At 37.7% G+C, this 17,003-nt stretch overlaps 1 protein-coding gene across 2 annotated transcripts in view; it reads left to right on the top strand.

Annotated features, from left to right (window-relative positions):
• Nucleotides 1-5,824: 5,824 nt before the first annotated feature.
• Nucleotides 5,825-17,003, top strand: part of GOLM2 (golgi membrane protein 2) — an 86,899-nt gene continuing 75,720 nt past the window's right edge. The window contains exon 1 of one of the 2 annotated variants that reach the window (XM_016145020.2): nucleotides 5,825-6,465. In XM_016145020.2, coding sequence (XP_016000506.1) covers nucleotides 6,139-6,465 — 327 coding nt within the window. In that variant the 5' untranslated portion in view covers nucleotides 5,825-6,138. The remainder of the gene's footprint in view (nucleotides 6,466-17,003) is intronic. The other variant, XM_036239114.1, reaches the window with a different exon arrangement.

The following is a 17,003-nucleotide window of genomic DNA, read 5'->3' on the forward strand; positions in this document are numbered from 1 at the left end:
CAAGAATAAACGGCAGTGAAACAAAGAAGGAAGGGGAAGACATTCCCATATGGAATATCCATTATCGCTTGAGAAACAGGACATATTTAGAGATAAGGGATAAAGGGACATAAGGAAAAAATAAGTCTGAAGAGGCTGGGTTACATTTCTACCCAAAATATGTGCTGATAGGCCCAAGATTACTAATTTTTTAACTCTAAGAACTTCTTTTTTTAATGTCAAAAACTATAGATGCCCATGTGATAGTAATTATAATTTTAGTGTCCACTGATTAAGAAAACATATAATGAAAAAGTTACAATGAAATCACTAGTAATTTTAAATAAATTTTAATTTTGTTCATCACAATAGTATCTTAGGCTTTAAAAAAAAAGTAGTGAGATTTTACAGAAATTATTTATTCAATATACAGACAAAGGTTAGTGAACATGTAGATTCATTCATGCCCTCCCTACAAAATGAGAACTACTGCTAGAGTAATAATAGCAGTAGTAGCAACATTTTATGGACTTGCTAATACATGTACAGCACCTATTCTAAGCACCATACATGTATTAACTTGCTTAATTTACGTAACAACCATATGAGATAGGCATTTTTATTATCTCCGTTTGTGACAGAATTTGCTTTTATTTCCTTATACTTTTTCTTCCCTTCCTTTACTAAGAGACCCTAATTTTCAACTGAAGATATCGTTTCTGTAAGACTATATTTCTTTGCTTCCTTGATCTCTGGGGGTGACCATGTGACTAAGTTCAGATCAATGAAAAGTAAGTGCAAACGTACTTTTAGAAAAATCTTCTTAAGTATTGGAGGTGGGATGCTCTTCTTCCTTCCTGCTTCACAGATCAAGAATGTCATGTCTGAAAGTAAAGATGAGGTCCATTCCGTAGGGATGACAGAGTAGTGAGCTGGAAGGAGCCTGCCATCCCAGTCCTGGATGGCCTGCATCTGAATTTATTTTTTGTAAGAGAGAAGAAACTCTTATCTTTAGTTTCTAACCCTCCCCCTCCCCTCTGTTATGTGGAGCCAAACTTAATCCTCACTAATAGGCCATTTTGGAAATGAGAAAACTAGGGTACTGAGGTTAAGTACTTTGGCTGATGTTACAAAATTAATAAGAGACGGAGACTTTTAACTCACATTCTTACACCAGAGCTCACATTACTCCTATATATATTGCCTGTTGCTATACAACCATAGGAAATTAATTTGACATAGGGAAGTAACTTAACAAATGTGTTCTCTTCACTAGTATGAGTTGTAGGCTGCCATGGGAAGGGGGCTTCACAAAGTAGCCTTCTTCAGCTAATGCGGTTCTGAAGGGGGCTGATAGCTGAGGGCTATCTGCTGGCAGCATTCCTAGCAGCTGGGGGGAGTCCTTCCTTTCTGAAAGGGGATTTGGGCGGTACATTGTAGCATCTACCTCCCATGCATGCTATCATACCCTCTCCTGTGCCTGTGGTCAAATTACAAATTGATCATAGATTTCTTTCTCACTCAGCACACATACCTTTATTAATCTTTTTAAATACAGAAATCCAGGCATTTTTACTAATTGACTGGAGTTAGCACATAGTCTACTAGCTCGTTTCCTCTAGTTGTCTAAAATCTGGTGATGTGTCACCGAACAGTTGACCGGGATCATGTCAAAGTCATGAGAAAGAATTCCTCATGAAGGCGATGAAGCAACAGCTCAAGTTTATTGGAAGCAAAAGTACACTCTTAAAAATGAAAATACATTCTCAGACAGGAGAACAGCAAGCTCAAGTGGGAACTGCCCCATTTATCTTGCAGGGTTAGGCTTTATTATTGATCTAACTAAGGGGTGAAATATTCATGATTTTGGGTGGTTTCTTCATAGAAAGGAGGCGAGTTTTCTTGGAATTAGGGAGACACCCTTTTTCTCCCCACGTTTGGTTTTCACAAAACTGTCATGGCATCAGACACATGATGGGTACAGCGTTAACAGCAATGTTAATTTATTATAATAGTCATATATGAGGGAAAAATTAGGCCAAGGGTGAACGGGGCCTGGTCTGTGCATGTGTCTTTGTGGGAAAGACCACCTGTGTCTCTGGATCAGGATGTTGTAGGCTTTGAGTCACTCTAAGGGCTTCTCAGGGATCACAGCGACCACATCTGTGCTTCTGTGGATTTCTCTCTTTTCCCCTCATATCTGTCTATCTGCCTACTCTAACATAAAGGTATAAAGGCCTAGACTCTCTGACTCAGAACAACTCTGAAGGGCCATCTTAGCTTCAGAGCCCTACATGGAATTGACTGAGGTTTTCACTGAGACTGCATAGTAGCCCATCCTGTTTTCCTCCCTTCTTTTCTCATCTGTAGGTGATGATTCCAAGAAACACTCCCTAAGAACTTCCTATTACTAATATCCTTCTTAGAGTCTGTTTCCTGGGGAACCAAACCTGCAAACCTGTATTTTTTCTCTCATTAACTGTTCTTAATTGAAGGGAGATAATATATCTTAAGAAAAAGAAAACTCAGTTGTAGCTAACATTATTTGTTTTGATTTTCCCAACATTCTGTTTTTTGGTATTAGACTGCCCACTGGCCACAAAGGAGTGTCCTATGCTGGGCCAATCATAATACCTTGCCTCCCTGGCCACAGTGGTTGGTATAAGTGGTGTACACATGATTAGGCTTCGACAACAGAATCCTTCCCTGGTAATTTTTGCACTGAAAGTCAGCAGACAGACCTCCCTTGTTTATTAGATTACAAAACCGACAGGATGTGATTCTGGGGGATCTCCTTGGGATGCTGGGATCATTTTTGTTTGTTTGTTTACAAGACCATCTGAAGCAGGCAGAATAAAGCCACGCTGATGGCAGAAACAGAAAGAATTAGTCCTGGAAGCATCAAGTCCTCTAGAGGTACCCCAGTTCCTGATGCTCTTCCAATAGTACCACGAACTGTCCTTGTAACTTTCATATATATGTGTATACACACACATATGTGTGTGTGCGCATGTGTGTGTATGCGTGTATGTATATATGTATACACACACATTTTAAATTAAATATTATTTTATTTTTTGCTTAAACCAGTTTTTTAAATTTTACAATGGAAAGGACTTGCCTACATCTGTGTACTTCATATTTTTATGAGCTGCCACTTTCTCTAACTTAGTCCTGCTCAATGTCTTAAATATTGAGGAATAGGTTATAAAATAATTTATTCCTCTGCTCAACTCTAGCATATCGAATTCTTTATAAGTCAACATATATTTAAGTCAATATATGCCAATAGTGTTTTGAGCTCAAGAAAGGGTCAGGATTGTACAAGAAAAATAAATGACATGGTTTTTGCCTTTAAAGAAAACTCTATCTAAATAAAAATTCTTATGACTCAACCACACTTGTCATTCTATAATAGATGCTTACACCTCAATTAAATCTTAAAACATTATTTCTCTATGGTTCTACTGCCTTTCTAGTTGTAAGAGTTTATGTCTATACTTGATAACCTAAAAGATATCCCAAAACATAGAAACTTTTTAAAAATAATTTTACTTAATTTTAGAAATACAGAAAAACTGTGACAATAGTACAGAATTCACATATACCCCACATCCAGTCTCCCCCACTTGTGACAATCAATTAACTAATAAACATTATTATTAACTAAAGTCCATATTTTATTCAGATTTCTTTAGTTTTTACCTAATGTCCCTTTTATCTTCTAGGATTCTATCTATGACACATTACATTTAGTAGTTGTGTCTCTTTATTCTTCTTTTGGCTGTGAAAGTTTTTCAGATTTTCCTTGGTTTTGATGACCTTAAGTTTGTAGGATTACTGTTGAAGTATTCTGTACTGTCCCTTAATTGGGATTTGTCTGATGTTTTTCTCATGATTAGACTAGGGTTATGAAGTCTGGGAAGGAAGACCACAGAGTGCTACCCTCATCATTTTATATGAAGGGCACATACTAACAAAATGACTTATCAACATTGTTGTTAACCTTGATCATCTGGTTTAAAGAATTGACTTTTACCCCCAATTTGTTTAATACCTAACCCAGAACCATCTATAGGAGAGCACTTAAACACTATCTTGATAGTGTCTGGATTCGGCTCATTAGTAGGAGGAATAGCTTGAAGAGGTAATCATTAAAAGAGAAAAAAAAATTTCCTGGGAGGGGGGAGTAGAAAAAAGATTGGTTTTCAAGATTCAGGCCTGTGCAAATTATTTTTGCATCTGTAAAATGGATTAATGGTGCCAAACAGTTTAAGCATCTGTGCAAAAAATGTATGTAAATGCGTTTTCTATATTATACTTTTACTTGTCAGAATCTCATATAAAAATGAAAACACATTTAGGGTTACATCTTAAATAGATAGCAAAGCAAGGTCAATATGAAGTTGAGGAAAGGATAAGTAAACAGATTCATTATAATCAATTATTTCCCATTTTGCCTTGCTCCCTTTTGCCAAAGTTAGCTTGTCATTGAAGACCAAATAGAATTTTTTAGATCTTATGAAGCCAGAGCAAAGGGCTCAAGTTCGACGTGAGCTAAATAATAACTTTCGTGTTGTTTTTCTGTATCTATGAGAGGGAAATCATCATTCTTTGAATGTGTAATAATTCTTCCTGGCTATTCTAGGACCATTAGGCAAGTAACTTTATTTCTGAAATGGACAGGACGCATAGAATAATTATTTAAAGATAACATCTTTCTGCCTCAAAATCATACCGCTCTGATTTAAATGAAAATACCAGTATTTGCGTTCCTGAGGTTTTATGCTCATGGGAGTTCTTGAATCTGAGGTCTGAAAAATAAAGCAACTCCATTTTCTCCTTAAACAGATAGAGCCAATAACTTTTTAAATTTTTATGAAAGGGCAAAGGAAATATGCAGACAAAACAAAAGAAGTGGGGGCTTTCTCTGTACCACTGTAATTAACCCTCCACATACAGCAATTCCTAGCCTAGTGTAATGCAAAGACCGACGACATTAGAAACCAATGACCTGGAATCAAGCCTGTTTCAAAAAGGGTATGGGACTTTCAGAAAGTTTCTGCAACATCTTTGTGTTTTGGATTCCTCATCTGTAAAACTGTGTTGAGAGGATGAGACTAGGCATGCAAAAATATTTTGTAAGAGAGCTTTTATTTCTAACCCAGAATGTGCTCGCTATCAGTAACAGCATTATTGGGCAGCGTCTGGCCTTTCTATTTGGAAGCCCACCCAGCTCGAAGCAAAAGCAGCAGTGAGTTTAAGAACAGGAGCTCACACATTCTGAAGTTCTTTCCGTTGGAGAAAGCAGTAACCTTGGAAACCAGGCTGGTACTACCCCTTTCAGTCATAAAGCTTAGGGTATCCTGCTTTTCTCCGTAATGTCTGGAGCACTACTGTTTTATAGTCTTTTTATTTTGTTTTGTATTCTCTCCACATCGTTAGCACAAACGAGAAAACGTCCTATTGAAGTGTACAAAACCTTTCTAGTCCGACCTTCTGCCCGTAGCTCACCCACTGTTTTCCCTGCAAAGGGGTCGCGGCCCCAGAAGTCCTCAAAAACAAAAACTCAGGAAGGCCGGGGCAGCGCACGCACTCCCTAGCGAGCAGGTAAAGCTGAAGGGACTCCGATTGCGGTACCAGTGATAACCTACACCACCAAAATTAACGCAACTCTCCGCTTAACAGAGATAACCCTCGCGAGATAAGACTGTAAAGGGCGAGAGAAGCCCACTTTCTCGCGAGAAGAGGGGGCGTCGGCGGAAATTAAGAAATGACCCCCTAAGCGACCCGGGCCCAGCCAGTGGGCGGAGCTAGGGTTAAATCCACCTCTTTCCGGCTCTTTTCCCCGCCCCGAACGCTGAGGTTTAGGGCCCGAGGTGCGGGCGCCTAGGTTTTGCTTGTTCCGTTCGGCTGATGCAGGGTCTCGTTCAAAGCCTCCGGAACGCGTTTTGGCCGGATTTGAGGAGAGGGGGCGGGGAGGGGCCTGCGGCTTGCGACCCCGCCCCCTTCTCCGGCTTGCCGGCTGGCGGACTGGTCCGCCTACTCCCTCGGCTGGCCCTGGGGCCGCGTACCCCAGGCAACTCAGCAGTGGAGGCCTGAGATTCTGCCTGCAGGTGTCCGCGGCGAGGCCCGGGGGTTACAGCCTGGTTCAGCCCCATGGTGGGTTTCGGGGCCAACCGGCGGGCCGGCCGCCTGCCCTCCTTCGTGCTGGTGGTGCTGCTGGTGGTGATCGCGATCCTCGCCTTCAACTACTGGAGTATCTCCTCCCGCCACGTCCTGCTTCAGGAGGAGGTAGCCGAGCTGCAGGGCCAGGTCCAGCGCACCGAGGTGGCCCGCGGGCGCTTGGAGAAGCGCAATTCAGACCTCCTGCTCTTGGTGGACTCTCACAAGAAGCAGATCGACCAAAGGGAGGCCGACTACGGCCGCCTCAGCAGCCGACTGCAGGCCAGGGAGGGCCTGGGGAAGAGATGCGAGGATGACAAGGTGAGCCCTCTTCTGTCAACCACCATAGTTTCAGCTCTGGGGTGGGGGTGTTAGTTAGCCTGCCAACGGCTACCTTATGCCTTCCAGGATTGTATCGTTGGAGGCTCCCCTTTACCGCCTCCATCAAGCCTGCTTCTGTCGGACTTTTCCCGGTTTACCCCTGCTATAATCTCCAGTCCCTCCCTGCCAGACGAAACTGGCTGTTAAGTTCTGGTTCTTAAGAGTGGCCTATGTGTGGATTCCGCCTTTTCTCCAAGCTCAGCTGCTGAGCTGGCAGTACGAATCATACGGCCTGTGTGGCCGCCTTACGTTCACAGAAGCACAAATCGGGAGACTGCCAGATTTGATGTGGGTATTGTTGCCTTAGCCTTATTCCATGCATAGTGATCAATATTAATTTATTTAAAGAGTGGGGGCTCCTCTAACCCCTCCATTTATGGTGGTCGCCATATACTTTTTAAGCAGTATGACTTTTCGTAAATTTCTAGAGGACGATGTATTAAGTGGTTAAAGAATCAGATATTACTGCCCTTTTGTGATCAAAATGTTATGATAGATGGTCTCTGGAGCCATATATACACCACATTTGTGACTTGGGTAGTTAATCCAAAATTATGTACTCAGTATGAATTGTTAATGAAATTATCAAAAAAGTAGAATCTAAATGTTCTATGCCAACAGAATCTCATGTCAATGTCCTCGTTGTTCTTGAAAGGAAATAAAAGTGAAATTTTATGTGTGTAAGTAACTACTGTGGTTGGTGTTTTATGCAGATGGAAAGCCATACGAAGTTTAAATTTAAAAAGTTTAAAGCTGGACTATAACTAGACCTGCTACTAAATAGTCTTTGTTCTCACCAGCATATCGGGAACTATATTAACATCCTTTATGCAACTTCTGTTGGTATAGCAGAGTTGTGAAAATTTCTGGGTGCGATAAATAGATGCCTTTCTTTATGTATCCTTCTTTGGTAATCTTTGCATTGTTTTTAGTGTGTACATATTGTAATTAAAATGTTTTATTTTGTATCTCAAAATCACTTTGAGTAAATTATTATAAATTAAATTCTCCATGAGATCCCAACTTCCTTAGTCACCAGCCTCTACCTTACTTCCTATTTCATGAAGATTGAGCCCCTCAGGTAAGTGTTTTTTTATAATCTTCTCTTCACCACAATATAGACATCCTCTGAAGGGAGCAAGAGATCAGCAAATTTACATACATATTACACACTGAACTCTAAAGACAAAAATTCTCTTGGGCGGAGTAGGCAGAAATCCATGAAGTTTTGGAGTATTTTAGATGAGGCCTTCAGATTTGGAATGCTTAGGCGTTATTAGTCAAGTTCTTTCCAATCTGAAAGGAAAGATAAGTCTTTTCTAATAATTTATACTCTGGATTCCATTTTTTCCATCTTCTGGGCTGTAATTATCAGTTTCTTTCTGTAGGTTTTCACTTTTACCTTCAAACAGATATAGATGTCTTCTGTTCTGAATTTTTTTTATTCCTCTCTATAGTCTCTTCTCTTAATCAACCGATGTCTTTACTTTCATTGCTAAACTCCATTATTGGTGGTCTATAAATGCTTCATCTACTTCTTTTTTTTCCCAGCCCCATTCTATTTTTTATTCTGCGGCCAGCCTTTTTTTCTACCCTTTTCTGAAGCTATTCTCTTGAAGGTCACAAGTGATAGCCTTCTTAGTCAAACCCCAAAAACATTTTTATTTGCAATCTATTTAATCTCTCAGTAATTTAGTCCTGCTGATTGTCTCTAGGTTTTTGGAAACTATCTCCTTCTTGCTTCTGTAATATTGAACTGTCCATATTTGCTTCCTACCTTCTTCAGTATATTCTTTGCTGGATTTTTTTCCTCCTACCACCTAATAATGGACTCTATTCTTGGGACTTTGCTTTCTCTTTAGAGCAGTATTTCTCAAAGTGATGTAAAACAGAATACTGTCCTAGGAATTGTTCATAGATAGGAGGAAAAAATGAAAACCTTTTGAGGAGGCAAATGTCAACTATTAAAAGTAGTACATTCTCCTGTTGGAGATCATAGTTGTTACATGCCATTTAGTCAGCCCCGATTCCTGGCAACCTTGTGAGTGAGTGATATCCACAATGTCCTGTCTTCAGTAGCCTTGCTCAGCTCCTATAGACTAATGCCTATGGGTTCTTTTATGGAGTGAATTCATCTCATATTTGATCTTCGTCTTTTCCTGCTGCCTTCTATTTTTCTCAGCATTATTGTCTTTTCCAAGGAACGCTGCCTTCTCATGATGTACCTGAAGTAGGATAGCTTCATTTTTGTTATTTTTGCCACCAGTGATGTTTCGGGCTTATTTTGCTCTAGGACCTACTTGTTCATCTTTCCAGCAGTCCAGGGTATCCATAAAACTCTTCTCCAATACCATATTTCAAAAGAATTAGTATTTTTCACATCAGCTTTCTTTGCTGTCCAACTTTCGTGTCCATATGTGGTAACTAGGAATACCGGGGTGTGGATGATCTTAGCCTTGGTCTCTAATTACGCATCTTTGCTCTTTACAATCTTTCCTTATTCTTCCATTGCTACCTCTCCCAGCTTCAGTCTTCTCTTGATTTTCTTGGCTACAGTCTCCATTTGAATTGATGACTGAACCGAGGTAAGCAAAATCTTTAACAATTTCAATGTCTTTATTATCTATGATAAAGTTGTGTATTTCTTTTGTAATCGTGATTTTTGTCTTTTGATATTCAAATACAGACCTGCTTTGGCACTTTCTTCTTTCACTTTCATCAGAAGTCATTGGAAAGCCTGTAAGAACTCTATTAGTAAAGAAACCTATTTAATTTTGTTTGAACTAGCCTCACTCAGTTCGTTTGATTTCTGTTTTCACAGCCTACTTGTTATGGTACAGAAGAATATAGCAAAGCACACTAGTTAGAAAATGTCCTAGGTATTTTAAATACTTTTCTTTGACTAGGCTATGCAGCTTACTTGCAAATCTGTAACTTTTACTTGTATGTCAATTCTATGTTTTGAGCTAACTATAGCATCTTTGTTGAAGTGCTTGTGAATGTTCATTCTAGGGTTTAATGAAGAGATTTAATGAACCTCTAATGGAAAGGGTGGTCTTGGTCTAGGTTAGCTGTAGATGAAATTTGTCTTTCAGAGGTGTTTTCTTTCCTGCTGCTAGTCTCTTGATATCTGGAGAAATATGTGGTAGATTAAAAAACATTTCAAGCTTTCAGGGTTACAATTTAGGCTACACTTCTAGCTCAGTTTCTAGCTATGTGATTTTGGGGCATATTATTAACTACTTTGGGCCCATTTCCTCATCTGTAAAATGGAGATCATAGTACCTACCTAGGTATTATGTAGATCCGAGATCTTATTTTTTGCCTTCCCCATAAAGGGTTATAGCCTACAGGAGTGTATTAGTTTGCTAGAGCTGCCATACAAAATACCATACAAAAGATTGAGTGGCTAAAAACAACAGAAATTTATGTTTTCCTAGTTCTGGAGTCTGGAAGGCTAAGGTTGATGTGCTCAGCTGGCTGGTTTCTTCTGGGGCCTCTCTTTCTTGGCTTGCAAATTGCCGATTGCCACCTTCTTGCTGCTCAGTCTTCACCTTTTTGTCCCTCTCTGCATGTACATCCCTGGTATCTCTTCTTCTTATAGGAATACCAGTCATATTGGATTAGGGCCCCACCCATTCAGCCCTGTTGGTTTTAACTTCATTATCTTTAAAGACTTTATTTCCAAGTGGTTACATTCTGAAGTACTAAGGTTTGAGACTTCAGTGTATGCATTTTTGTGGGGACACGATTCAGTTCACAACTGTGGGGGTAGGGGGCCCATGACAGACACACTCCTTTTATGAATGTAGGCCATTTTTCTTAATCTCAGTGAATTCTTGCTACCTTTATCTTATACTAAAGCTATGTGGTTCAGGTGGACCAGGTCAAGCTTTTGATAAATAAAAGGAGCTGTCAGAATGTAGGAAGAGTCCTCCCCCAAATTGTTGTTTTATTACAAATGCAAAAAAAAAAAAAAAAAAATGTCAGTTTTGAGGTTTGAAGCTGAACAAGAAATGACCTCTTTTTCCTTTAACAATCATAATATTCCTTGAGGTAGTCACATACCTTCAGATAAATAGGGACAAGGTTATGTGCCAGAAAGGACTATGAGAAGCATATGACTTTTTTCCAAAAAATCTTCATTGTGTATATGTGTGCACAACACTCATACAAAATATGTATATGTCACATAGTAGATGTTCATTACCATGGGCTCAAATCCTCACTCTGCTGTCAAGTATGTATATAACCTTGGGAAAATTATTTAACTTTTATGTGCCTCAGTTTCCTCATCTGTAAAATGAGGATGATGATAGTTACTGCTCATTCTTGTGAAGTTTAAATGAATAAATTCATTAAAATGCATAGAACAATGCCTACCACGTAGTAAAAAGAAATTTTTAATAAGTGTTGTGTTAGCTACTGTTCTACCACTACTTCCTTATTTCTATCCTGCCTTCTCTTCAGGATGGGATTCTATCCATGTTCCTGCCCAAAATCTAGTCCCAGCTCCAGCCTACCTGCCTTACTCATTGCTCCTGGTTTTCTGACTTTTTTTTTCACTCATTTTGTCATCCATTTCTAGTTATGTTCGGTTGACTCTTCCCATATTTATATTAGCTGACTCCCTGAAGCCTGCCTGTTCCTCTGTAATTTGAGGATCATCCTTCTATAATTCTTCTAATAAGCTGCACACAATAATTCCTGCCTTTGTTTCTGCTTCACTGGTCATACTGTGCCAAGGTCCAGCTGTAATTTAATTGCTACCTCAAATTATTTATAAACCATATAAAACTCATACCTCCTCTTCAAACTATATCCCTTACCTTATTGGTCCCTATAAATAATGCTCATGCAATCATTATTAAAACTTAGGTTAGCAATTTTGGTATCACCTTTGATTCTTTCAGCATAGCATATTCAGTAATTCAGCATGCAGTGAGTTACTTGATTAAAATGAGTTAAAAAAAAAAAAAGCATCACTCTGGTGGCAGAATAGGGAGAATTGATTGGAAAGGAAGCAATAGCTCCTAACTGTTCTCCTTGCCTTAGTGTCTATTTTCTTTCAGTCATTTCTCTTCAAGCCAACCCGATCTTCCTCAAACCTTACTTTCAGAGGGGCTATATCACTCACTGCATCAAGTTGGAATTCTGACTACCTTTATGTTCCACTATCTCCTGACCCAAACTGTGTTCGACATGTTGTTTTGCTTACTTTTGTCTCCCTACCTGCCTTTCTGTGCACATTAATTCCTGTTGATATACTTTGTTACTGTTATTTGACTTGTAACATCATGCCTCTTTTCTGTGTGTCTTATTCTACCAATCTTACTGCCAAGAGATTGTACCAACCTTTAGTTTCTGATCTATGTTCACCATGAAGCCCTCTGTGACTTCTGAGATGGAGCATGCTTTTTCTGCTTTGTGCACAATTTATACTTGTTGTTTGAGCCACACTAATTGATTTTGTTCTTCATTTTTCACTAATAGCATATATATTAACCTTGTCTTCTCAACAAAATTTTAAGTTCTTTGAGGAAGGACCATATTTAAATTTTTTTCCTCTGATTTCTTGATAGTCCTTACTGCTGATAGAAAGTATTATGGGTAACTGGATTAGGATGGACCCTAATCCAATGTCTTGAGTCCTTATTAAGAAAATTTGTTCACTGGTACACAAAAACACAGGGAAGGAGGCCATGTGAAGATGGAGAACTTCACTGGAGTGATGTATCTGCAAGCCAAGGGATGCTGAGGATTGCCAGCAACCACAGGAGCTAAGAAAGAGGCAAGGAAGGGTCCTCCCCTAGTGGCTTCAAGAGAGAGCCAAGCCCTACAGACAACTTAATTTTGGACTTCTAGCCTCCAGAATTGTGTGAATAAATTTCAGTTGTTTTAAGGCACTGAGTTTTGTGGTACTTTGTTACACCAGCAGTAGGAAACTAATACAGGATTCAGTAGAAATGCAGAAGACTTTTTCTTTGTAGAAACTGACAAGCTGATTCTAAAATGTATATGGAAATGCAAATAACCTAGAATAGCCAAATTTACAAAATGAAGAACAAAATTGAAGGACTTAACACTCCCTGATTTCAAGACTTATTATAAAGATATGATAATCAAGACATCATAGTGTTGATGAAAAAATAGGCTTATAAATTGCGGAAACAGAATAGAGTGCAGAAATAGACCCCCAGATATATGGTTAATTGATTTTTAACAAAGGTGTCAAAGCAATTTAATAGGAAAGTCTTTAACAAAAGATTTGGAAACAACTGGTTATCTTTATAGGGGAAAAAACAATAACCACTATCTCTCAACATATACAAAATTAACTTGAAATAAATTATGAACCTAAATGTAAAAAGCGAAACTATAAATCTTCTAGAAGAAAAAAGAGAAAATATTGGTGACTGTAGGATAACCGTGGATTTTTGAGGGCACAAAAAGCATGAATTATGAAGAAAAAATTGATAAATTGGACTATCAAAATTAAAAACTGCTCCTTAAAAGGCACTATTTTTAAAAGAGCAATATGCAGATTGGAAGAAACATCTACAATAATACATTTATCTGACAGAAGAATTTTAGGACCAGAATATATAAAAACCCAATTTTTAAAATGAGCAAAAGATTTAAATAGACATTTCATCAGAGAAGATTTATAAATGGCAAATAAACACATGAAAAGATGCTCAATATCATTAGTCATCAAGAAAATGCAAATTAAAGCCACAGTGAGACACCACTACACACCCATTAAAATGACTAACATTAAAAAGATTGACAATACTAAGTGTGGATATGGAGCAACTACAACTCATACTGCTTATGGGAGTAGAAAATAGTACCCTACTCACTTTGGAAAACTGATTAGCAGTTTCTTATAAAGTTAAATGCATACCCACCAAATGACCTAGCCATTTTACTCTTTGGTAGAATGTACTCAAGAGAAATGAAAACATGACTGTACAATGACTTATATACAAACATCATAGTAGCTATAGCCATAAAAGCCAAAACCGGAAAAAATCAAATTTCCATCAGGTAGTGAATGGATAAACAAAATCTGATAAATCCATACAATAAAACATTACTCAGCAATAAAAAAGAATGAATTACTGATACGCTGAACAGCATAGATGAATCTCAAAACCACTATGCTGAGTGAAAGAAGCCTGACAGAAAAGATTAGATACTTAATGATTCCGTTTATATAATATTTTAACAAAAGAAAACTCATTTATGATGATGGGAAACAACACTTAGTGCCTGAGGCCAGAGGTAGAGAGAGGAATGTCAAAAGGACGAGGGGAAACTGAGAGGGAGGTTAAAATGTGCTATATCTTGTTTGTAGTTGTGGTTACTCAGATGTTTAAAGTTATTAAGTCATCAAATCATATGCTTTAAATAGAAATAGTCTATTGAATGCACATTATACGTCAATGAAGTTATTAAAAAATAAAAATTCAAACATGCAATAAAAGGAGTGCCTTTAACATAGCTCTCAAATCTTTTTGCATCTGACTCAAGCCCTGCAGTCCACTCCACACATTGAACTTTTAGATCCTCAAACTCTCCATGCTTTTCCTGATTCTGCACTTTGAAACAGCATGCTCTACATTCAGAAGCCTCTTCTCATCTCTCCCAAGCTGCTTCTTCCTCCAAACCTCTCACTTGTTCTTTACCTCTAAAGCCTCCTCTTTTTTAGGGATTCAACTAAAACTCTCTCAAGAATGTCTTCCCCAATTCTTAACGCAGATCCTCCCCTCATATCCCCTGCAGTTTTAAGCTCCATAATCCTGTATACTGACTGTATCTGGCTCTTGTTTTCTTGTTCACTGCTGTATCCACAACATGTAGCATAGGAAACTGCTGACCCAAAGTAAAAACTCAGACATATCTGATGAATAAAGAAATGAAATTGGGGTTAAAGATGGAAGCCCAGGGTATATAACCATTGAGTGAGAGAGGGATGGAATGAGAGAAAGCGAGTGTTATTGAAGGTAAGTGAGAAAAGTTTCAAGAAAGAGGTACAGGAGAAACAATCAGACATGGAAGGTAACTGATCAAAAGCTCTGAGGCAACATTGTTCAAAGGAGGAGCTACCTGGCCAGGAAAAAATAGGACAAGAAAGTTAGATAAAGTTAGGAATCAGAAAGGGAACCTTGAAGCACTCAGAAACTGAAATTACTGCATGCCTAGCCCATGCCAGAGGCAAACTTGGATTTTTAGTCAAAGGAAACATTATTCTCTTACAAGGAAGAAGCTAAAATGGGGAAACCTTAGGTCTTTACTACAGAAAAATAGTCCTTCTTAATGAAGTCACCAGTTCAAAAAGTGTTCCCTGTCACTTCGGAGGAAGATAACACATGCCACACTGCAAGAATGGTTTCTTTTCCTCTATTGAATGGATGTAAGGAAGCTCCTTGGATGTACTTTTACCTTTCCTCTGCATAACTAAACCCTAGTCATCATTTTTTAAGAATCAGTCCCTTTTATGAGCTCTGTGGAACCTCCTGTCTTTTATGGGAACAAGAGGAAGTAGAGAAATATGAAAATAAGAAAGAAAGACAAAAGGGAAAGTGGAGACATGTTTCTAAGTACAAAATACAATAAGTGCTCAATGTGTTTTTGAAAATTTAATTAATATATTTGAGTTTTAAGAGAATAATACGAGACCACATTTCTTCAAGATTAACTATACCAATGCACCCAGGAAAGAAAGGAACCAACATTGTTGTTAAACTCTGTACTGGATGGGCTTTTACATATTTTACTTCATTAATCCTCATGTTACGGATGAAGAAACTTGAGAGGTAAAAGAATGGCAGAATTTTAAACTCATATCTGTTCAATTCCAAAAGCCCTTTCCTTTTCCAGTAAACTATATTACCACACAATATTTTATATATATTCACAAACATATAAAATTCTATATAAAATAAAATTACATATTATTATATAAAGGCAGTTATCCTGCCAACAATCAAATAACTTTTGAGTATTCACTATGTCTATTTCTGTAACAAAGCACCACTAGGGTTTCTGTAACAAAGCACCACAAACCAGGGTGCTTAAAACAACAAATTTATTATCTCAGGTATGGAGATTAGAAGTCCAAAATTAAGGTGTTGGCAGGGCCATGCTCCCACTGGGGAGGGGAAGATTCTTACTGCTTCTGAAAGTCTCAGGAGTTCCTTGGTTTATGGCAGCATAACTCCAATCTCTCTCCATTTTTCATGGCTGTCTTTTCAACATGTCTGTGTGTCTTTGTCTCTTTGTATGGCGTTATCTTCCCTACCTACACTTCACCTAGCATTGTTTTCTCTTATAAGAATACCAGTTATATTGGATTAAGGCCTACCCTAATTCAGTATGACTTTATTTTAACTCGATTGTATCTGCAATGACTATTTTCAGGTAAGGTCACATTCACAGGTACCAGAGGGTTAGGATTTCAATATACCTTTTGGAGACGCAATTCAACTCTTATTAAATCTATAAATCAATTTCGAATGGATTTAATCTTAACAATATTGAATATTCTAATCCATGAACTTGGTGTATCTCTATTTTGTAGGTCTCCTTTAAATTCTTGCAGCAACATTTTATAATTTTCAGTGTTTGGGACTTGCACATATTTTAATATATTTATCCCTAGATATTTCATGTATTTGATGTTAGAAAAAATGGAATTATATCTTTTATTCCATTTTCTGCTTGATCTTTGCAAGTATATTAGAATGCTATTTATTTTTATATATTGATCATTTCATGAACTAGAACTAATTAATTCTAGTAATAATGGAATCTAAGGAATTCTAAAGAATGTATCGAAAAAGTCACTAGAACTCATTAGTAGTAGCTCTTTTTGTACATACCTTAGAAATCTCTTTATATAATGTCATCTGCAAATAAAATTTTCCCCCTTTTCAATTGGATGCTTTTTATTTTATTTTATTGTATTTATTTATTTAATATTTTATTTTACTTATTTTATTCTTTCTTTTCTTTTTCTTTTGTTTTCTTTTTTTCTCTTTCTTTTTCTTTTCTTTATTTTACTTTTCCTTCCCTGTTGTACTGGCCAGAATCTCCAACACAATGTTAAATAGAAGTGGTGGAATCGGATATCTTTGCAGAAAAAGCATTCGACAAAATTTAACACCCATTTATTATTAAAAACTCTCAACAAAATAGGAATAGAAGGAAACTTTCTTAAATTCGTAAGGGTTTTCTATCAAAATCTCATAGCTAACAGCATACTTAATGGTGAAAGACAAAAAGCTTTTCTCCTAAGATCAGAAACATCAAAAGGTTTTAAGTAGAGGAGTTATTAGATCAAATTGAGCTTAAAACATTACTCTGGCTGCAGAATAGAGAATTGATTAGAGGGAAGAAAAAGTTGATGTAGGGAAAGTAATTATGTATAAAGTTCTTATTTAAACATTTTTTTAGTAGTGCAGATGAAAGAT

This window comes from Rousettus aegyptiacus, unplaced genomic scaffold (genome assembly GCF_014176215.1).
Source record: "Rousettus aegyptiacus isolate mRouAeg1 unplaced genomic scaffold, mRouAeg1.p scaffold_m13_p_3, whole genome shotgun sequence".
In the NCBI taxonomy this organism is placed as follows: Eukaryota; Metazoa; Chordata; class Mammalia; order Chiroptera; family Pteropodidae; genus Rousettus; species Rousettus aegyptiacus.